This window comes from Haliaeetus albicilla, chromosome 14, assembly GCF_947461875.1.
Source record: "Haliaeetus albicilla chromosome 14, bHalAlb1.1, whole genome shotgun sequence".
Lineage (NCBI taxonomy): Eukaryota > Metazoa > Chordata > Aves > Accipitriformes > Accipitridae > Haliaeetus > Haliaeetus albicilla.
The window spans coordinates 14,258,558-14,281,713 of record NC_091496.1 but is presented as its reverse complement, the minus strand read 5'-3'; the positions used below and the strand labels follow the sequence as shown (position 1 = coordinate 14,281,713).

The window sequence follows — 23,156 nt, the reverse complement described above, 5'->3', positions numbered from 1 at the left end:
AACTTTGCAGTGCCATATGGCACAACCTGTAGAAACTAAGACTCTGGGAGTTCAGGCATTAGATTGCCAGACTGATGTGGTGGATAAGTAGATTGTCATAAAAGTCATTAGTTTCAGCGCATATAGATTGCACTTGGCCTTTTTTGTTGTTAAGCTTTTAAGGGTTGATCTTTTAATGCTTTGTTGTGATGCAAAACCAAAGCATCTCAGGAGGACACTTTATGGCTACAAATCAGTTAGTATGTGTTAGCTGAATGAAATAAAAATAACAAAAAAGATCTCACTCTTGCTAGTATTTAGGATATGTCAGTAATGTTTACTTGTATTTGTAAGGATATTTCCGTCGTGGATTTGTAACCCACTAGGGATCTAACTAGTAGCTAGGTTTACTGTTTGTGACTATGTTCAAAGCTCTGCAATACTTTTGACTACAAGTCCCCATGGACTAGGAGAAGGAAAGAAAAAAATAAATCAGAAACAAGTATTTCTGAGGTTGACAGTTGTTGTGTAATGGGATATAGATGACTATTGGACAACTATTACATTTGTCAGTAAAGGTAGTTTAGTTGCAGTAGTTAGTTTGGTAAAGGTAGTTTATTTGTTTCGGCAACTCACGACTCTTATTCTGTGTCTGTCTACTACTGTAGGTAGTTAAGATGGATTTCAAAGCTGGCTTTTTGTCCCATTTTTGGCGGCAGGGCTTTTCTGGTGCAGAATGTGACTTGGAATGTGAATTCCCAGCTGGAGCTATCAGGAAGTGCCAAAGCCAGGACAGAGTAGTTAACCCTTCCCAAGGATTATCCCTTTTACCTGGGAGCCAGTCCAGAGCTGCGCATGCCCCAGACTTCCAAGGGTTGTGACACGTGTCTTGGGGCTCTCAGCTGCATGAAGATTTTGGTGTTTAGCTGGTAGATTCAGGAGCACTGAACACCCAGTGACAGAGGGAAAGGGAGGGGTACAAACCTCAGCCAGAACATGAATGTTAAGCCAAGTGTATGAAGTTTTCATGAGTTTCCTTAGATTTCCAGAGAGTAACAAAATCATAGGTTAAGTGAAGCTCAGTGTTTGCCAGTGCTGGAAGCTTTGCATTATTCTGTTTAGCAGTGCTTAAATAATATCTTTAAAATTTCAGATTATATTTGAAAAATTAATAAATAGAATTTTAATAAACCTTGTTTCTTTTTTTGCTTTAAATTTGCAAAATAATGTTATTAGGACTTATTCTTTATGTGAAAGTGTTAGTGCAGAATACATTTTATGGTTGATTTATGAGCCCCTTGAAAATATGGTTTATAATGAAATTCTGACAGACCCTTAACAAAATTAGCATAACAAATAGCAGTGTAATAATACCTTTCATGCCTATGCATTCCTGCACGTTTACTCTCACTAAACACTTGCCAAAGGCCAGAGCACTTCCAGCTGGGGCTGGGCAGCACACCGCAGAGAATGCAAGCACGGAAAGTTGACTGCCTGCTGCACCTAGATGAAGTTATGCATTCAGAGAGTCTGTGTGGGTGAAGTTAAATCAGTGGTAGTGTTACCAAAATAGCATCAAACTAAGAATAGCTGTCTTCAGCTACAGAGTGATTGCTGGTCTACTAAGGCAAAACATGAAAAGTGTAACTTTTGCTGCTGGCAGTACTTAATTTCAGGGTTTTGTTAGAATTAGGAAATATAGCTGAGATGGTAGCTAGAAAACCAGTACTGACTTGAGCTGTCATTGTTCGTATAAGAAGTCTATATTTATCTTTATATTTTAAAGCTTTATTTTGATTAATTTTACAGTTGAGCCTGGTCTCTACAGACTGAACTTCTGATGCTTTGCCTGTATCTAATGCTTGCAATATATGAGATTAGTTTCTGCTGCTGTGTTTCTCTGGGAACATTTCCTTTTTGTATAGAATAACCTGTGCCAAACCTGGATAACTGTGTCGGACTCAGTATTTTTTATGTGAAGAAGTCTGGGCTATGGCCACCTCAGATTTAATGTACGTAACACCAGCAGCTTGCCACTAGGAATTTTGAGGGCATTATACTGACCTCAATCTGCTCATGCAACCACTGAAACAAATTAAAGAGCAAAAGTACTATGCAGCTGTTAGTATGCAAAGGGCTGTTGGAGGTTGTTCGAATAAAAAGCAAGGGGAAGACCTACAGTGAGTAGCATAATCTTTGGTCTCCCAGCAACTGATACACAATTATGGATAGATGAAGCTAAATTTTAACATTGAAGTTCATATATGTAGAGTATAATTACATTTTTATTCTAAAAACGTAGTTAAAACAATGTTATACTAGTGGTTTCTTTTCAAAGGAAAAGTTAAAATGGGAGATATAATTCCAGATGGGATAGTTAGAAAGAACCATTTACTGTGTTTCCCATTGGCAAATAGTTAGGATTATTTTGGGAAATACAAAAATGGGTGGGAACAGAAAAAACAAACTGGGAAATAAAAAAGAGGAGTGAGCTTGTGGTGAGACAGTGAAGCTCATGAGGGTGCAGGTTAAGCCAGGCCTGGGAAGAAGGAGTTTGTGCAGAAAGTGAGCACCCTGCCTACAGAAATTTTGGAAAAAGTAGAAACCATTGAGTGACAACTGCGTTATTTGTCCAGAGCTGTTTAGTTTAGTTTTACAGGCATGTCTATGCCTGTAGCAATCCTCAAATCTCCACTGTCAAAATGTCAGATTAGGAGGTAACTTAGCACTGGAGGTCACTGGTTTACTGGGGAGAAAAGCAGAGGTAGAGGAGCCAAAACAGTTTGGGGAAGCCCAGCCAAGGTTTGACACAGATCTTGTTGTAATAATTAAAGCTTTTTTTAATTGAAGCTTTTTTTTTTTTAAAGCACTGTTTGGTAACTAAGATAAAAAGTGATCATGAAAAGCTTTTATCATAATATGTATGAAATGGGCACAGTGTCCATCTCCTGCACTCAGCCTCAGCCCTCAGCTTTCTCGCTGTGATTTTCAACAGCAGAATTTGTCCTTTGTGTTAATAGACTTATGAAGGAATAAAACATCCACCCTGAGTGCAACAGCATACAAATTATCAGACTATTTTTCTCTTTTTTTGACTAGCCAGGCTAAGTCTCCTGAAAGAGCAATATTTGGGCTTCAGCCAGCATGGTTGGGTGCATGGTCCATTAACAAGATTTCTTAGGCTGACAGTCTTGCTCTTTTAGCACACTTACTTTTCTCTGATCATGTCCTCTGTAGCCATTGGCAGATTCAGCAAGGAGGGAGAGATGTTTGTGCACAACTTTATGCGCGGGGTTTCCCTGTTAGGGTCATATGTCAGGACTATGCTGCAGTTCCTGGGGAAGCAAACTTATTTTGTGGTTGTTACATGGTTGTTACTCATGACCTACACAACAGGGTCATAATGCATCTTTACAGTTGCTACCTAACAAATTGTACAGCATATGAAATTGGATCTCTTAAGGATTCAAAAACTTATAGCCAATAAGTTTAACTGGAGATGGTTTTACTGTTTCTCAGACACAGGCGAAAAGATATATAACTCGTGGTGAGTAATTGCAGAAAAGCCAACATTTGAAATTAAGTTCCCCAAAATACTAGGAAGTAGGCCATAAGAAACAAATTAGCTCATTCCCCTGCCAAAGACTCTCAACCGTAGCAACTCTTAACTATCTTTAATGTCAGATGATTTGTAAATTAACCATTCATTGTCTTCTTATTTTAATTTTCCTAAGGAAAATGTTTCCTAACCAGATTCTGCTATTTTAAATCACATTGCACGGATGATACTGCATGAGTAGTGAGCCTCACTAAGCATAGTGTGAGTATTGGTGTACACACGTGACATGAGATCTTCTCATCAACTAAGGTGCTGCTGATAACTCAAAGTGAGTGAGCTCTCAGGACCTGGGTCTTCATATTTAGTTGAAGAGCTGCAGCAGCGCTACTAGTTTTTGGGATAGTTGCCTACGCAGTCAAATCAGTAACTTGTAGAAGCAGATGGATAATTCAGAAACGTCCCTCCTGGGATACTAGCTGTTGCGATAGATGCCTATACAGTCAGTCAAGTCAGCAACTTGTAGAAGCAGATGGATAATTCAGAAATGCAGGTACTGGAAGCAGTTTGGCACGCTGTGTTGTTGGACTTCATATAATGTTGAGGACAACATAGCTGCAGTATTTTCTTTGCAATTTGCTTCTTGTTTTAAAGAAAGAAAGTCTAATCCAAACCCAGTTAATCTGAAGTCTGATATATATGATGTGATTTGATAAAATTTCTTGGTCAAAAGTTTCACATTTTTACCAGAAGTGGCAGGTATTTATAATTTGCTGCACAAGTAGTTTAAGTATTTCAGCATAACTTAGAATGAATTAATGGATTGTTATTTATTGCCTAATGCTCTATAGGAGGGATTTATAAAACCATACTCTGCACTGCTTGTTACTTTGTATTCTCTGTGTTAGATGTATCATCAATATCATTAAATGAATTCACAGTGACATTGCTCTGAAACTATGGTTTTTGATACAAGGGTAATGGAACATAAATCAAGAATTATGTTTAATTCATAAGAGGCACCAGTCTCTCATTTAGGTGTAGGCTAGGCTAGATGGTGTCAAAAATATGCTTTACAATACCTCTTCTGATTGCATTTCAGACCCTTTCTATATGCCCTTATGTTCTGTGTGAGAATAATATATAGCAATACAGTGCAGTTTGTCAAGTGAATAACATCTGTGTTTTTATTTATTTGGGTGCAAATGGTATCATTATTTTCACCACAAGCCCAAAAGGAATATATTTACATTAATATACTTAAGGGAATCTATAAATTTAAAGATAAGTCTTGCCTATTCTGTGCAATAAATACTATTGTTGATTATTTAAATTACACTTTAAAAATCTAATACTTTCTAGTATTTCTTACTGTTATTTTTACTTTTCTCCCTGCAGAAATAAAAAAAACCCTTCATTTTAGTCTTTCTTTACTTACCTCTTTAAATTCCTCTTGAATTAGTGCATTGAAATCCAGAGCATAAAAAAGCCTGTAAGAATATTTATCTAATATCTGATTACTTTTTATTAATTTTGTCTAAATATTTCTGTCATCTTTAGCTTTTGTAAAAAAATTATTCTTACAGAGCCTAAATTTAGGATTAGCACTGACTTGAAAATGTGCTTTTACCTCAATATTATTCCAAGTATATATGAACTCTTGACAGTGTCACTCACATATAATGGTAATTCTGAAGCAAGAAGGTTTAACTCTTCACGCTGCTGATGCAGTTTATTAGAAGTGTTAATTATGCAAGATCTATGGATGACGCCAGGGCTGTCATTTGCTAGAAGTTTGTTCATTACCTAGGTGCAAGAAGTGGGACATGTTCTCTCTGACATTTCTTGGAGTTACCAAAATAGTCATCGCATATTTTAAATGTGTGACTGAAAGGAGTTACATTCATGAGACAATACTAATGTTTACACCGAAATCACTAGAAAATAGAAAAAAACATGTTTTGTGAAAATATTTTAAACTTTTGTTCTCAGTGGAAACAAAGTACTATAAAACAAATAGCATATCACTGGACAGGGAGAGAAATCAGATCTCAGGCTCCTTATGTCACAGCTTTCATGCCCTGTCGTGTGTGAATATAAATTTGGAAGAAGCATGGATCAATGCAGAAAAGAGTTGTACCCCCTGTATTCCTCACTGCAGCTGCCTGTCCTTGGTCTGGAGCGCTGGAGGCAGGACATATCCCACGGCCCCTCTGCCCCACTGACACTAGGGCTGGGCTGCCCATGCAGTGGGGACAGCTATTCGCTTCCCTGCAGCCCTGTGGCAAATGGCAAGCAGAAGTGTGGTGGCTGTAGAAAGTCTGGGAAGATGGTTATATTTTTCCTTTCTTAATGACTTTTCTTTTTAAAATTATCACAAAGTATATCCTACATTGTAATTAAAGATATGAAAATTTAAAGAAAATATTTTATCTGCTCTAAGTCATGCTTTTATTGTTTCATTTCATGAAAATTTCAGTGTCTGAATTTCTTTCTAAGGTGCAAAGGAAGCACACTTCAGAGTCCTGACATGCCTCCCAAAATTGGATTTATGTTCTCTTTACAGGCCTGACTAAAAGGGTAAGGCCACAAAGAATCAAAAACTAAAAGCTTTATTAATAGACAATATTTGAGCTTTCACTAAGATTAGAAGAACATTGGTGTTAGAATGAGGGAAAAATCAATTTAAATGTATGATAGAATTTTGTACACAAAGCTGGAAGAGATTTTTTTTTCATTTTCACTTAAAAATATGCTGGAAGGGAACTTTTTGGCTTAATATTGTCTTTTTAACTCAGTTCTGCAATTCAAAATTCTATCCAATTTGTAAACAAGACTTAGACACTCTCCTAGAACTAAAAGCACCTATATGTGAAAATCAGAAGTTCCCATTAGTATTGTATTAGTCCCACATCTTCCAAAAATGCTTTATCCTGAACAACTCATTGGCTCCTCTTCTCCATTGCAATGATGGCTTGTTGGCCACCTGACATCTAGCACTCTTTCCTCCCACTGTTGTGCTGGCTGATGTTAAGGACATGACTGGTGAGTTTTTGGGAAGGTGTGCGGACCATGAGGGATCTCTTGGTCTCATAGTAGATTGTGGCCCATAGATTTCCAGGTCTTCCTTACAGCACCCTGGGCATCCCTCCCACCTCTGCTGGCAGCCAGCACCCAAACTGCAGCAGAGTAGTTTGGGACGCCTTGTCCTCAGTTTTGCAAAGAAAACAGGTATCTTTTTAGTTGTGGCATCCTTAGGCAGGACATAAGGGTGCTCAGTAAAGAGCTATCATGTACCTGCTTAATGACATTAACATGTTCAAGACAACAGAGCTCCTTTAGGATCAGAAGTTAACAGTTCAATAACTAACTGCAAGCTCATTTCATCTTCTAGTACTTCTGAAATAACAGTGACTAGGGTAATTTTTCTTCATTATGTTGTGTGTCCTTTGATTAGGAAGGTTATGTTTTAAAATGGGTAACTGCTGTGCATGCTGACATGGTACAGATCCACTTCCTGGGCAACTGTCCAGTTTTCAGACAGTCACTAAGTAATATTAAAATTTTCTGTCACCAGCATTAAAAGGTACCTGTGCCAGTTAAAAACAGGAAGAGAAAACTTGCAGGGAAATGCAGTTTAATTTGGCTTAAGATATGTTGCTGGAGTGATAATGCTGTCTGTTCATCCCTCTTTCTCCCTACGCTAATTATTTTTGAACTTGTAGGTCCATTCCAATGAAAGCTGGCAGCAATGTAACTGTTTTAAATATATTATCTGGGTGTTTGAATATAGAGGACCGTGCTGAAGGAAACATTGGGAGGGATTATCGTATACAAGAGGATCATAGGGAGAAAAATTTGGGGCAGCTCATGCTTGGCAAGGAGCTCTGGCTGGGCATCTGTTTTATCAAAATCCTCCTCAACCAGCAGGAGTTTGAGTTGAATTGAGAGACCAAGAGAAAGATGATACCAATGTGGCTGCAAGTGATGAGCTTTCTGTGGCTTAGAAATCACCGCTCCTTCCTTCAAGTGGGCAATGAATGTGTACACACTCCCACTGTGTGGAGGTGCACAGGAAAATGCATTAAGTTAAACCACTGTCCAATAAACTCATCGTAAAATCACAAAGCAGCATGGTTCAGCATACCTGGCATCAGGAATGCAGCCATGGGTTTCTGAGTTCAGGAATGCAAGGCTTTAAACAGGATCTTTTTTTTAAAGTGTGTTCCCAAAAATTAGAATGGGGTTTTCTTATTTATTTTGATACAAGTTTCAGAAGTGTTAATTTCTATAAACATTTTTTCAAAGCATGAATAGTGTTTAAAGTAGACTATTGAGGAATATAGGTACAGTTCCTTTAAAATGCAATTCCACAGGACCAATATTTATGCTCTAGAGAATAAACCTTAGCATTTGAAAAACAAATACTTTCTGAAATTTAGTGTATTTTGTTGCGCATAATGAAGCATATGAAGTAGTCTGGAAAAATAACAGTTTTAATCATGCTTCCTAAAACCAACAGATCAAAATTCTTTACAATGTTCTTAATGGTAAACTCTTCAAAAGACCAAATATCAGTGTGGAAAATATTGAAGAACAATTTTCCACAACACTAATAACAGCTGCAAAAAAGTAAGGTATTTCCTTACAGCAAGACAACATGAAAATTTTTGTAGCAAGCATAGATGAAAAGATTTGTGAATGGAAACTTGGATAAGATTCATGGTCTGGTTGACTAAATGTATCTAACATTTTCTGTTTCTCTTAGTTCAGGAATTCTGATAATTTTTCATATAATTTTATACAGAGCCAATAATACAGCCAGAACAATGTTTAGGTGCAATATATATTGAGAAACAGAAATAAATACATAATTTGAAATTCTGAAGCTAAAAGTACATGTGAGCATGTGTCCACTGAGTATTATTAATATATAAACCCAGGTCTTCGGTCTTCAGGGATTGGCCTCAAGTCAATAAAATAAAAAAAAAGGAGACGGGCAGCAATGTCATGCAAGGAAACCAAACTTACTATGAGCTGTTTGATTGAGGGATCCTCAGAAATGGATGCACCTGGAAGCTAAAAGGCGTAGATAACCAGCTGTATTTTAAAACATTTTATTTGTTGTTTGCAATATATTGTTTTTCACACTTCCTACTAGTATAACATAGCAGAGTTAATCTTTGCCAATGTATGAAGTCTGCCTGTTTCCTTAGCATGTGCCAAACAAGTGGTACTGCATAGTTAGTGCTGCTATTTTTACAGCATTGTTTTTAGATGCTGTTCTTGGATATGTCTTATTTTCTTCTAAATTGATAATCGTAACTCTGTCATCCGTATGCCTTTACCAGTTAACAGTTTAGTGCTATTCTTTCCATCTGTCTCATGGGTCTTAAACTTCAATTCTTTTGACTCACAGCCACATCCATCCCATCCGTAGGGACAAGGTACCTTCCGGCTTGTGGTATATTGTTTTTTCACTGTAGTTTTTCAAGTTTTCAGCCATTCTCTGTGCAGACATGGGTTTTTTTTTCCAGACATCAATGGATTTTTGGTGATCATTCAAAATGGGAAACTGCCATTTAAAATGGGAAATACTTGTGGTACCTTTATGTGACTTCCCATCAAATCTAGTATCTGTTATGAATCCATCTGTAACAGTGATGCTCGGATGTCTGGTCAGTTTTACTTAGACTGCATGGGAAGATTTATCTCAGGGATGGGATGTCACTGCTTCCCATTGCCAGGGGACTCTGCCTGGAGCTAATACTTCTGATATTTTTGCCAAAGGGAGTGCTCAGAAGGACCAAAGTTTTAGAAAACCTGTCTGATTTACCCTGACACATTCCTGAATTTATCCCGAGCAGCTTATGGGAAGTGTCTCTTCCCTAATGGTACAGGGGCTTATACTAAATGCAGTGTGGACCTACTACCCGAAGTTCCTTAACTGAAGAGGAGAGATTTGCAAGAACAAACCCACTTTTCTTGTTGTTGTTTATTTGATGCAGTCTTTTAAAAAAAAACTTAAAAACTGTGACACTCTGAAAACCCCATTAGAATATCAGTTTTGAGAAGAGGTCCTCTTTTATCGCTAAGTGTTAGCTCAAGTTTGCTGTTTTATTAATCAACTATAAACTTCTTAGCTATACAAATTACAGATGAATTTCCCTAATTTCCAGCACCACTCTGCTATGTACAACACCAGATGTGCAAGTCTCCGATGAATACCTTCATCTGGAATATATGGTATTTGGGATTCCAGACATGGGAATTTGATCTCCTAAGCAATATTTCATGTAACAGAGCAATAATTATTTGTGTGTATTTGAAAAGTTCACCTTCCTGGGAACGTTACTGAACTGAATTCCCAATATATTCCTTTTGATTGGAAGCTGTCATTAGCAAATAAATGAAGAGTTGAAGTCTGGTTGCATTTCACCCAATATTGCCATTTTTTGTTCATCTGGGACATAGGGAATCCAGTGTTGGGACTGTGCTAAAGAGTCTCAGAACATCAACAGGATATTTTCCTACAAAGATTCATTCTAGTGTTGTGTTCATTCTGCCAGAGATTTCTGAAAACAGATCTGTGCTCAGAGGAAAAATGAAGTCAGTAACAAAGAACTGAGACCAACCATCTATTCTGGAAGTACTTACATTATTGCTTCGATTCTCTGTCACTTTGGTTTCTTTCAAGGCTGCAGTTATAAATCTCTTCATTAATACTTTACTTTAAGAGAAGGGGTTTTAGAGTTTGATGTCTTTTTTAATAATAGGCTTAAAGAATTATTATCAACGCAGTATCAAAAGGAGATATTATGGCAATGTAGCTTAGTGGGTAATTTATTTCTGAGTAAGATAAATAATGGATTGTTTCCTAGTGAGAAACATGGGTGCAAACTCATTATTGTTGGAACAGTATATTATATGGGAGGCTGCTGTTCAAATGAGTTGTAAATTGAGAGTATTTATGCCTGTGTCAAGTGACTGACCAATTCAAGCTAAAGTTCACATAGCAGTTTTTGTTTAACATAATCTTGATAACCCTAGCAGTATTTTATCAAGCAAAACCATTCACAAATACTAGAACTGTGAGCCTGGACATGCAGTTGGGCAATGTGGCAAAAGGCATAGCAGGGCTGTATGTATTTGATTAGCATAGCTGACCCTGCTTTGAACAGGAGGTTGGTCTGGAGACCTCCTGTGGTCCCCTCCAACCTGGCTTTTCTTACAATCCTATGATCCTCTCTGGGGTGTGAGGATGAATCTGTGTGTGCAGGCCATGGTCTCTTGGGTGGAGGAAGAAAAACTTCTGCCCATGGCTCAGAAGCAGCTGCATTCATCCATTTTGGAGCTGGCAGCAGGGTGGGAAGTTGGGTCCTGACTACAGCTGCCAGCTTGCAAAGACAGAGCTCCCATCCACAGCAGAAGTGGAGGCCAGCACCAAGAGATGCTGGGCCATTGCTAGCACTGTGCAAGGGGAGCACAAGGGCTTTGCTTACCCCTAACAGCTGCTGAAAGTCGCTGGTTTGGAAAGCAGGGCTGGACGACAGGACCTATTGAAAACAGATTGTTCTCTTTTAAATATGTTTCTGTTCGATCTCTCCGGCTGAGGTGGGAGAGGTTGGGTATAATTTAGATAATTTGGGTCTCTGAGTGTCCTTTAATCCAAACTTTAAGACATTACTCAAATGGGCATCTCTGAAACAAATGTCACTGTTGAAGAAACACCTAACTATGCTGTGAACAGCAGGATCCATGAAGCCCAGTTTTCTACATATTTGGGCAGTAAGTCCCCATAGCACCCACACCACAGTACTCCCAGGTGTCCTCATGTCTCAGCCTTGCCTGCAATACCTCCAGGGTCCCTGAATAGCCTCCTAGCCTTCCCCAGTACATCCAGCTCCTGCTATTGATGCCAGGCCTCCTCACCATAGCCTCTCCAGTTTATGCCGTGTGCCTGATTCCACCTGCTTCTTTTGGCTGGAGTTCTGTGGTACTTAAAAAATTTGTCATTTTTTTCAGTGGCTGATAGAATTAATTATTGTTCTAAGGCAATATTTCACCTGCCAATTTCTATTTGTAAGCTGGTATGGTCTTCAGGGATATATGTTTTCTTCCAACACATAAATCTGGCTGAAAATTAAAAACCATGCAGGAGAAATAACTGTCCTTTGTATGATTAGTGACCCTGCATTTTTTTCAAGAGGTTCGCCATATTCCCAGCAAGCAGGAGGCAAGTAAGAGTAAGGAGGCAATAACAGTTCTTCAATAACAACTGTAGCAGGTTCTCCCTTAGTTTGATTTTTATCAGTCTGTGAAAGGTTAGTGTACTTAATTTGTTTTTCAGTCCTCTGAAAACATTTAGGACAGTGGGAAAACTGCAAAGAAACATTAGACAAGGAGTGTATTATTTCAGTGTTTGGTGAAGCTTTAGGAAAGGAAACGTGCCCCATGTTCTCTGGGGTGCAGCCTGTGGACATTCTGATTTTTGATGGAACGTTTTCTAGCTTTAGAATAAAGAGGTAGGTTTTATCCTTCCCTTGTAAGCTGATTTGCACGTTGTGGATGCACCAGTTGCATCCTTTAGTTAGTATTGAAATGAGTGTTTTTTAATAAATGGGGTTAATTTGGCTATTTGAAGATTTCTCCTTGTGGGTTGTAAAGCAAATAGCCAGCTTCTCCTATGGTCCAGCTCATCCACAACTGCTGGCAACGTCCTTTAGGAGCAGTAGGCAGCTAAAGCAGGTTAGAGCAGGCTGCTCAAACCCTAACTGGGAAATGGATAGAGATACAGATGGTATGAGAGCAGTGAACTGAAAAGGTGGCCTTAAAATAATCCTTTTTTCCATTATTTAAGATCTTCTAAAACCAAAGTTGTTTTAATCATAGGATCTCATATGCTGTTTCAGATTTTACTCTTTTATATTTTAAATGTTTTTAAGTTTTCACTGTATTGGTTGAATATGTTATTTCTTATCGGCTTTCATGTAAAAACGTATCACACCAGAAGACCCCAGAGCATCAACTACCTGCGAACTCTTGATTTTCTGGAATCATGCAAAACCCTTGGCACTTCTGGTGGATATTCTGAGATACACAGCCATAAACTCATGGATAGGGAGACTCAATATCACAGGTATTTATGCAAAGTGTTGGACATAATAAACTGGTTAATTCTTTTGTACTATGAAAAGCAGTTCTCAAAATAAGTGTTGATTAATCTGATTAGATGCAAACCTTGCTTTCATTTCTTTACTTTTATCTGACGTGCAAAATCTTAGAATCATGGGCTACAGGATAATGAAGACTGGAAGGGACCTCAGGAGGTCTCTAGTCCAACATCCTGCTCAAAGCAGGGTCAGACCAGATTGCTCAGGGCTTTAATCCAGTTGGGTGTTAAAATACAGCAGTGATGGAGAGGAACTGCACAACCTCCCTTGGCTGGCTGCTGTCAGGTCCCCCCAAAGTCATCTCTTCTCCAGGCTCAGTAAGCCCTGGTCCCTCAGCTTCTCTTCACAGGGCACGTGCTCCAGCCCTGACTATCTTGGTGGCCTCTGCTGAACTCATCCCAGCTGATCAGCATTGTCAAACTTAATTAGTACACGTTGTTAAGAAAAGGGCCATACACATTGTAGAAGCATATAGGAAATAACTATGTGCTGCAAGTCTATTTACTTAATACCTCTATGTTCCTTTAGATATGTCAAGTACTTTAAAATCCACAGTAACTGTAACATTTCTTCTTGTGATACAGTAAAAGGCAAAGTTTTTTTCATTCTTGAAGGATAATTTAGGTGATTGAATGGTATTTTTACTGAATATAGGCTTTAGAAGACTACACAAGTGAAATTTGGGAAAACCAGTAGGTTTTATACCAAAAAGATGTAATACATTCATTAGCTTAGGGTTAATGTACATTTTAAATAGTTGTAAATACTCAATGCATTAAAAACCTAAAACCCATACAATCGGTATTTCACTAGATAATGAAGTACAACACATTGCAAAACCTAAGACAAGGACAGCATCCTCTGCCAAACACTGAAAAAGATGGAAAACAGGGACCTCGTTGTTGGCACTGTGTCAGTAGAGAGACAATGCATGCTTGTTCTATTATTTATATGAACTGACTGCTTGGCAGATGCCACTGCAATAACCCTTTATTTAACATGTAGAAAGAATAGAATTTGCTTTCCTTTATAGTCACACAATGCAAAATACTAATGAAAATGTTGGATTTCCTGTAGCTGAGAAGAAAGTATTGTCCTAATCTGCTTTCAGTCAGCAAGAAGCTCTAATCATTGCAGTCACATAAAACTAGGTAGAATTTAAAAAAAAAAAAAGTCTTTTTATTCTCTGAGATACAAGGGAAAGGAGGATGAAAATGTTTATATACAGTTTAAAATGGTAATTCTTACTTTTTTCCTCTTTCAAAATGCATATGGACTGTTCTGCTGTATCCCTCTTTTGTACTCACACTTTGCAACCAAAACTTTTTAGGACTACAAAAAAAAGTTCTTATAAATTGTAAAGTGTAGGGACCATAGCTGCCTGTGAACCCTAATGCTTCCAATGCTGTAACCTTAGATCCATTCTCTGTAATACAGGCTATAATTATATGTTAATCTCATTTATTTTTCTACTTGACATTTGTTTTATTCAAATCTTGGTTAAAGAAAGTCCTTAAATATGTACTTAAATCAATCCCTAATCAGACCAGCACATCCTAAGTATACACAGCCTAGCATAGGTTTCTATGTTAAACCATAAAAAATTTAAATTCATTTCATTTGGGGCTGATGTTACCATTTAACTGCTGTATTCCTCCCCTTATATTTACCCCAAATCATCATATTGTCTCTCAAACATATAACTTTTTTTTAAATGCCAAAGAGCAACAAAACACGTCTTGTGTCTTACAAGTGTCTTGTAAGTGTGCTGGACCAGTCGAAAATGCACACATCAGGTCAACAGACAGGAGCGTGCACAGACTACTGCACACTTTTAAAAGAGGCTGAAGTGTGGTTGAAGTTGTAGGTTTTAAAAATGCATGTTTTGCATGGCATGCACTGAATGAGATAAAAGTTCTGCAAGACCAGCTGGATGCAGGTTTGGGTCTACCAACACTGAAAGAGTTACAATTAGCTTTTCAGACTGCATAGATAGTGTGTGGGAGGGAGAAATAGCCCATCTCTGCACATAGTGTGTTTTATCCCAACCCAGTGAGTTTCTGCCAGGCATATCAATGTTTTGGTGCATGTTTCGTTAATGTCAGTGTGGTCTCAGGTAAAGGTAGTTGATGTGAGTACACATGCTCTCATGTCCATATGCAGAAATGCAAGTGTGGCTTTAAATGTTGGTTTAATACCAAAAACATTTGCAAAAGGAGACTTTGATTTCTTTCCTTGGTGTTTATTGGCTCTTGCTGAGAAGGCTTTTGACATTTGTTCTACATTTTCTGTCTCTTAGACTTTATTATTTTCAAAATTTTTTTAAACAAAATTTTAATTTTAACAAAGATACTGACCACACCCTTAGGTTGACTTTTGAGTCCCTTTCCCCACATGCACAGTCCCCAGAGGTAAATTCAGAGACAAGAGAGAAAGTGAAGTGGCTTTTGTTTCTCTTGCATTTACTCTAAGTGAAGGCAAAGGAGTCTTAACTCACCCATGAAGTAAGTCGTGAGCATAATTTATGAATGTGAACCACAAACTTCAGCTCAGGACAGCTGCCCCAAATGAAATGATAGCTCTTTGCCCTCTAACACATACCCTAGCTTTTGCTGGCCACTTTAATCCTTTCCCTCTGAAGGCTTTTCACCTCTGATCAAAGCTTTTAGAGCAAGTGTGCTAATTCCAGTCTCCTGAACAAGTGTCTACATAAGTAATTACATCTTACTTGCCAAATTTCCCTGTGAGTTTATGCTGAATGTGGTCAGGACAGATGACTTTTTTTATAGCATCTTAGGGAAGAAACCATTTGGGACAGGGAGGGGAAGGCAGAGTCAAAAATGTGCCTTTCAGAACACACAAATCTAATTCCTGCTACTTTAATTAGACTGTGCTTGCATGTCAAGTGGAAACTGAAAAAACACAACTTAGAGGCATTTAACCAGTAGCTGAAAGCCTCCCACCCAAGCACCTTCTGGATCAGCAGCCACGAGTGCTCTGTGCATTCTCCCTGCTGACCCCAACACCAACACCATCTCCCAGTCAGGTGTAATATGTTGGTCTTGGCTGCTCTTGAAGAAATTGTCACCAAAGATTTCAGCCATGGTAGGAGACACGGGCTAAAACGCAGACCAGCCTGGCCTCACCTCTGCCACGCATAGTAAATGGTCATTAAACCACCTTTGCAGGGCACTGCAAGAAAATGTTTCACACTCCCACCAAGAAAGGCTGGACACAACTACCCTGTGTACTTAATCTCCAGAAGGCCTATTCTCCATCTTGCTTTTGAAGTTATTTTATTTAGACATCTCTTAATTAGGCAATATTGGGGGATCATATTTTTTTAAAAAAGACAACAGCTAAAACAAGACAACCCTACAAGCAGAGATGGTCATGCAAATTTAACAATGTATTAAAAATCCACCAGTTCATTTGCATAAAGAGGGCAAATATCTACCCTGGCCTCTAGGCAGTGCTGCTGTGCATCCTTTCCACACATGGAGCTGGCAGAGCCAGGCAACACAGGCAGTGTCCGTGCATGGCTCAGTCCCACGTACCCTGTGCTTTCCCGAGCTGAAACACTCTCTTTAAAATGCAATCTGTTAATAAAAACATGTTAGCAATGCATGTGAATCCAATATGAAATATGAGATACTTCAATATAAAATCACAACAGCAATTATTGGATATGCATTGCTTTGTTTTCTGTTCCAGACCAGTCTCATCAGATGCCCAACACCAACCATCTGCCCTGCAGCAGCAGGGAGGGAGCATGTCGGTGGATCAGACCTGATTTGGGGGGACAGCGCTGTGGGGTTTGAGAAGACCAATCTCAGCTTCATATAGGCAGTCACTGATTTTCCTGGAGCTGGCGCTATGGATGTCACCCTAAATTTCCTCCAGGGGAAGCAGTCATGAGCCACTGTGTACAGATATGCAATGCAGCTGCTAGCAGCAGGCACAGGGTTAAACTCTGCTAGTGTGGGTAAAAAATAACCTCATTTTCCTTGGTCCCATTGAAAATCTTTTGGGGGATGTCATGAGATGAGGTATTTTACTGTAGAAACCTGAGTCTTTTCCCAGTCCTGTCCCCCCTGCAAATGAATTTGTCCCAGTGCCTTTCCTTGCCAGGGAAATTCGCAGATACCAAGCACCCCTGTAAGGGCAGAGTGACCACTGGGCGTGTGAACTCCAGAGCATGACCAAATGGTGGCAGCTTCAGTGGAAGGCCTGGAACAGGTACTCTGCGCCTAGACATGCAGCTCAGCATGCTGCATCTAATCAACAGGAGGCTGGAGCGACGTCTCTCTATCTAGACGTTCATGAATGTATGTGTTTCTGGATTTCTTTTCTCCCAAACCACCTGGCAAGAATCTGTGTCATTACACAGGACAAATTGATATTACTTAGGCTATGTTCAGAGGAGCTGGCAATACTGCACTTGAATAAAATGTTTTAAGCTTGTTGGCACTTGAGCAGGGTGGCATTTCAAGTCTGTTTCACAGGTGATGTGGACTATATGTAGTTCAAGTAGAGAATCAGCAAGTCATATTTCTTTTTTTGCTTTTCCGTGACAGACAGTCTAAAAGTCTTTATTGGCACCCGATTTCAACTTGAATAGTTGTGGTTTAGGAAGGAAAATTACAGAATTGCTGTAATTGAAGCATGGGGTTGGTAATGCCTTGAACTGACAGCGAGCCTTGACGCTCGATATGGTCTTCTTGTGTTCAGACCTCTTTCTTCCTCTGTCAGCAGTTTATCTCCTCTTGCTACTTTTAAAAAACACATTTTCCTCTCTGTCTTGCATAGCCCCAGGCAGACAAATACATCTAGGCTAATGGCAGTGTGAAGTTAATATAAAGAGGAACCTTATTACCTTTAAGTTGTTCTTCTTTCAAAGCTCTCACTTACCATGTCAGGATGTTCCTGTTCCCTCCCATTTTTTTCTTTTATTTTTCATCCCTGTGGAAAGATTCATTCCTAGTGAAGAATTACCTCTGGGGACACGCAGAGCTTGCATCTTGCCTTTCGGCTGACTGACAGGTCAGATTTGATTAGTCACTTGCCCTTTATCTGGAAATAAATAGCATACATTGACAGAGTGCGACTATAGACTGGTGTAGAGTAACACCAATTAATAGTACCCTTCATCTAAGCAATATTTAACTACTTTAAAGACAGTGTATAAACTTTTGAAAAACAGCACAAAAATCAGTTACGGGATATATATGTCAAGAAAACAAAACCCCACAGTGAATAGTCGAATAATTTTCTTTCTATAGTAGAGTCTCTTTCAGGCATTGCCAGTATTATTTTTATTATAATTACTATAAATATTATGTAGTTGTTAGACTTGAGTCTGAATATAGGGATGGATGTGTTTTTGGATATGTTACATATTTTTAAGAGAAAAATCCAAATTCATGATCCTGTTCCATTAATCTCACTTGTCAGGTAGGAACATCACCAGCAAAGAAAGTTCAATGCAGAAAAGATATGTTTCGCATTTCTATCTAAAAGTAGCTTAGTTCATGCATAATTGCACTGCATTATTGTCATTTCCTCCATGAATAAAGCATAAATACAGAGAAAAACAAGGAGATAATACTGGTAAACTGACAGTAGCAATACCCTTAATAATTCTCTGAAGCTGCACTGGCTAGTGCAGAACTCATGCGTATGCCCATTGCAAAACTAATGCTAATATGAGCATATGCTGTAGGAAGTGGTGCCCTTACTGCACGGCACTGTTGTCCCCAGGGTGCAGATCGCTCCTGCTATGGAGCAGCAATAATTGGCTCCTAGTGTGCATTATCAAGCAAGGGATGATAGACACAGAAAGATGCAGATCATTCAGTTGGCTGCTGGCTCTCTCCCCAGATCCCCTTTTTCTCACATGTGTGCAGAGATCCAGTAAACAGTACACAGTTTAGTTTTATTGGTATTATTTGGTATTTGTTTGCATTCAGACACACACTTGAGCGCCGCTCTGCATGGGGTCCGTGTTTCCTATCTGCCTCAGAAAGGAATTTTGTGGTTGCCATTGTTGTTGCGTTACATCCTGAATTGTATCCCAAGCTGTTGCATAAACAGCATCTCTGAAGTCCCAGTCCACTGCTAATGTAAGTTTTCTTTCTCACTGCCTACAAAGAGCCCTCTCTTCCACCCTGCCAGCTTGGGGGCGGGATAGCAGTGTTGTACAAAATACCTTCTATGCCTTAGGCGTGGCATTTTCTTGTATGTGCTCAGGAGCATGGTGAGCCAGGTTTTTGCTCAAGACATGGAATTCCCACAGTGAAACATATTTGCAAAACATGTCTGTTGGTGCTGCCTTGGACCCAAAGCTGGCTGTGGAATGCCCTGCCATTTCAGCTGCTAGAGGAAGTCACGATATGTGGTCCTTTTAAAGAAGCCTGGGCACATGTTTGATTTTGGAGATTGTTTGGTCCCATTCTGACTTGTGTGTCCACATACACCTGTAAGGAAATTTTCAGAAATGTGTGAGCGAACATGGTTTCTTGCATATTCATCACAACGCAGCTTTAAGAAATACTTTAGTTCATACTTTTAAATGAGACTTAAAGTCTCAGCTCTCTTGCCTTTATGCGCTGGGGCGATGTATTTATTTTTCTTTCACTCTGTACTCAGTATGGTCACCAGTCTTGTCAGCAGATGAAGAAATGCTAATGAAGAACTATGGCATGATGTTTTGCTGTATTTTACAGAAGTGTTGGAAATACTAAAATAGTTTCCATGATGCACTGGTAGGGACTACAACCAAAACCTCACACTGGTAATCTGATCCCAGCACTGTGGCCAAAATACTATTGCTGCCAGGTGAGGCAAGGCTCCAGCTTTACGTATGCCTCTGAAAGTCCAAGCAGATGGAAAAAGCAACACAGCTCTCCTTCCGCAAGCAGAGGAAGGGAATGCCCTAAAAGCCATAGCAGCATCAGGTGGCCGTAGTTTTGCATTTCCGGATGTGCACGTTGGTGTAAACAGAGCTTTTCTAAATGAGCAGGAAGCAAATTAGATCCCAGAGAAGTTTTCATTTACTCCTGTTTGTACTCTGACAGTTTGCAGATAGATTTTGCCTTGAGGATCCACTGTATATGTAAAATTTAATATTAGATGTGTTACTTTTGTTGTTCTTCCTTGTTAGTGTAACTGGCCTAGTAGCCAAGAAAAGAAGTGATATATTTTGACTTTCCTTTCGGACCATTCCTTTATGGTCCTTCCTGACTTTTTCATAAGCAAGAGAGGCATGATCCATTAGAGAGGGCACACAGCTGGCTGGGAAGTAGCTTTCAATGTCCTACTGTTGAACTGAGAGGCTATTTCAAGAAGTTCATATGGATCTATCTTGATTCCATTAATGTTAATTATTTTCATTACTGACTTGGAGAAAGGATAAAGAAGATGTATGAAGAGTGTGTATGAGTCTAGACAGATATTGGAAGAACTTTGGCTGCAAGAAATCGGACTTCAGAGGCAACACTGGCAAATACCGAGAGGTTTTGAAATCCCTGAGATAAAACTGAAGTTATGAAGTACTACACTTAGAAAAGAGGGAAGAAATGAGCAATTGGAAATAAAGATTTACTAGCACTGTTAGTATGAAAGCTCTGTAAGAGAAAAACAAATCAAATTGCATTGTATTTCTAGCTGATTATGAGAAAACAAAATGACAAATCTTTCTCAATCATACATTAGATGGTCTATTAGCTGTGGGTCATTAATGGGAAATAATTATTCTTAAGACAAAACTGGTGAGACCTCAAGTATAGAAACTCTATGTGCAGCTATAGGCATATCACTTCCTCAAAGATGGGGGCAGACTGAGACCAGAAGAGACCAAGAAAACAGTACATTGTTCAGAAAGTGAATGGTTAGAGGACAGGCAGTGTGAAGGTACCGGGCTTCTTACTTTGAGGGAAGAAAACAGAAAGCACGATGATGTTTAAAAAAAAAAAAGAGAAAGTAATCCACTTCAGCTTGTCTGGACAATGAGGGAAATAAAAAGAAGGAAAAACTTAACTGGCAGCAAAACCCAATACAAAAAAATGTTGTATGGTCTCCTTTTTTGGAGATGTTTGGCTGAGGCCTGGGGCAGAGAGCTTATTTGTCTCTCCCTTTGTTTCCAGAGAGGATTTCTGGACACCCATTCAAGCTCTACATTTCTATCAGTAGCGTATAACAGTACTGCCATTGCTGTTGCCTATTGGGTCGTGTGACTATTAATTTCACAGGGCAGTAGCTCTGCAACCATTTCTTCTATTCTGTACTGAGACAGGAACGCTTTGTCAGACAGAGTGATGTGCTTAGCTTTGCAATATGCTTACTTTTACTCATGTCCTTCATTGAATCCCTGTGCCAGTGCTGTTTATTACCAACCTAGCCATTTTGGTTTAGGAACTTTTCTTTTGCTATACACAGAAACAATCCCTACAAATTATTCTATGAATTTCAAAGAGTGCCGAAAGAAGAACACAGGAAGAAAGCAGAATGGGACTTCTGATTTGATTAGTCATGCATATATATATACATATGCATATATAAATAAAAATACTACATGATTTATTGTTGTCTTTTTTATGTTCACAGGGCTACAGCTACTCATAGGGGCCAAGTTATATTCAAGGATGCCTTAGCACAACAGCTGTGTGAACAGGGAGGTAAGAGCCACCATCATATTAAAAATATGTGGCAAATATGGTTTTCCATTGTACTTGCATATCAGTGTTACTCATCATGAAAGCTATTTTGTAGAAAACTTAATATGAGGGTCTTATTTATATTCTTAAAACTGATATTTTCTTTGGCTTCATACTTCCCATTAGTTATCTGTGAAACTCCTCTGTCCTCTCTCTAAACATTGGGGAATATATAAAAGTTAAAGTAAATCCTATTGCATTATACATTTACCTGAAATCAGCCTGTAACCACCACCATTTGTTTTTTGTCAAAACCACAAGCTAAGTTTTAAGTCTCACTGTATTCTATAAGCAAAAAATGCAGTATACCTGAAGCAAAAGCTTTGTTTACCATCCAGCTCACACGTATCTCTGTGAAGAGCCTGCCTTCCTATTTTGTGAAAGTAGGCCATGAAATTTTCTCCCGTCACCTGCAACATTTGATCATTTTTATAGCTAAACAAAATGTTTGACTTAGACAAACTAAAAATCTGATTGTTTGCACAGCTTATCATATATATCCTTTTGATGAATAACCTAAAAATAAATGTCCTGTTGTCAGCTGTTGTCTACAAACAGTACACTGCTTTGAACCTGCTTCATTAAAGCAGTGGGAAGTAGAGAAGGTATCCATCATTTTTGGTACACGAGAGAAAGGAATTTCTGTGCTGATTTTCTCTGCAAAATTCCAGTAATACTTCCATGTGAAAAGAGACAGTGAAACATGGGCCAAACAGTCTAAAATAAATATTTCAAAATTAGAAATGTGTTGTCATATTAACAAACAAGAGAAAATCCCCCAAAATACATCCTTTGGGGGCATTAGAGCTATAGGGGTTTTTTTCTCCTATGAGTTTGGGAATATCTGTGCGAAGACTTCTGCAATAAGAAGCTGTTGAACTTCATGTCAGGAGCATATACTGAGTTGTTCATATAAGGTATGAATAGTACTTCTGTGATAATGAGGGAAAAGTTTTAATTTTCAATTTCAGTATTTGAGTTTTGAGTATTTTAATATTTCAATGGGAAGTAGGAAGTTGGATTCAGAGAGGTGGCTGTAGATCTTAGCTAACAAGCTAGGAAGTTTAGTTATATTTCAAATGAAGTAGAAAAATGTAACTCAGGTGCTGGCCATCAGAGGGGAGTGTTATGATGGTCTGGATGGAAGGTGATTGGGCCAGGCATGTATCAGTATTTTTACTGTGTGGAAGGAAAAAAACATCTGGAGAAATTACCAAAATGCATTTGGTATTCAGAACAGGAGATAAATTGTATCCCCATAATGTGGGTGTGCAAGAGTAGTGTCTTGGTGACTAGTATAAGGGGATTTGGGAACAGAATTGTCGGCAGGATCACCATTTGGGATGTGCTAAGGAGGATGGTGAGGATATCTCACACAGGCTACTCACTGTATGGACACAAGTCAAGAGTGGAAAAACTAATATGCAGAGTCATCAGCATAAAATGATGAAAAGCCTCATAAGCGGATGAAAGTCTCCAAAGCAGGGCTGCATAGTGAGTGCATCACAGCAAAAGGCGGTCTGTGGTGGCCAGAACAGGTAAGGAAAGGAGAAGGAAGTAAAAAGACTTATTGATGGCAGAGTTATAGGGGGCCAGAGAGCTGGCAGTGACCAGCACAGTGAAAGCTACGTGCAAGCAAGCTGACTATCAGTGTCAGAACTGGCAGTATGGTCAAGAAGAATATGGGCAAAGCAACAAGATTTCTCCCTGCTAGAAGAAAATAACTTGATAAAC

At 38.9% G+C, this 23,156-nt stretch overlaps 1 protein-coding gene across 2 annotated transcripts in view; it reads left to right on the top strand.

Annotated features, from left to right (window-relative positions):
• Window positions 1-23,156, top strand: part of RELN (reelin) — a 306,374-nt gene that overhangs the window by 104,486 nt on the left and 178,732 nt on the right. For both annotated transcript variants that reach the window (XM_069801790.1, XM_069801791.1), the window contains exon 4: window positions 21,313-21,383. In XM_069801790.1, the coding sequence (XP_069657891.1) occupies window positions 21,313-21,383 (71 nt within the window). The remainder of the gene's footprint in view (window positions 1-21,312; window positions 21,384-23,156) is intronic.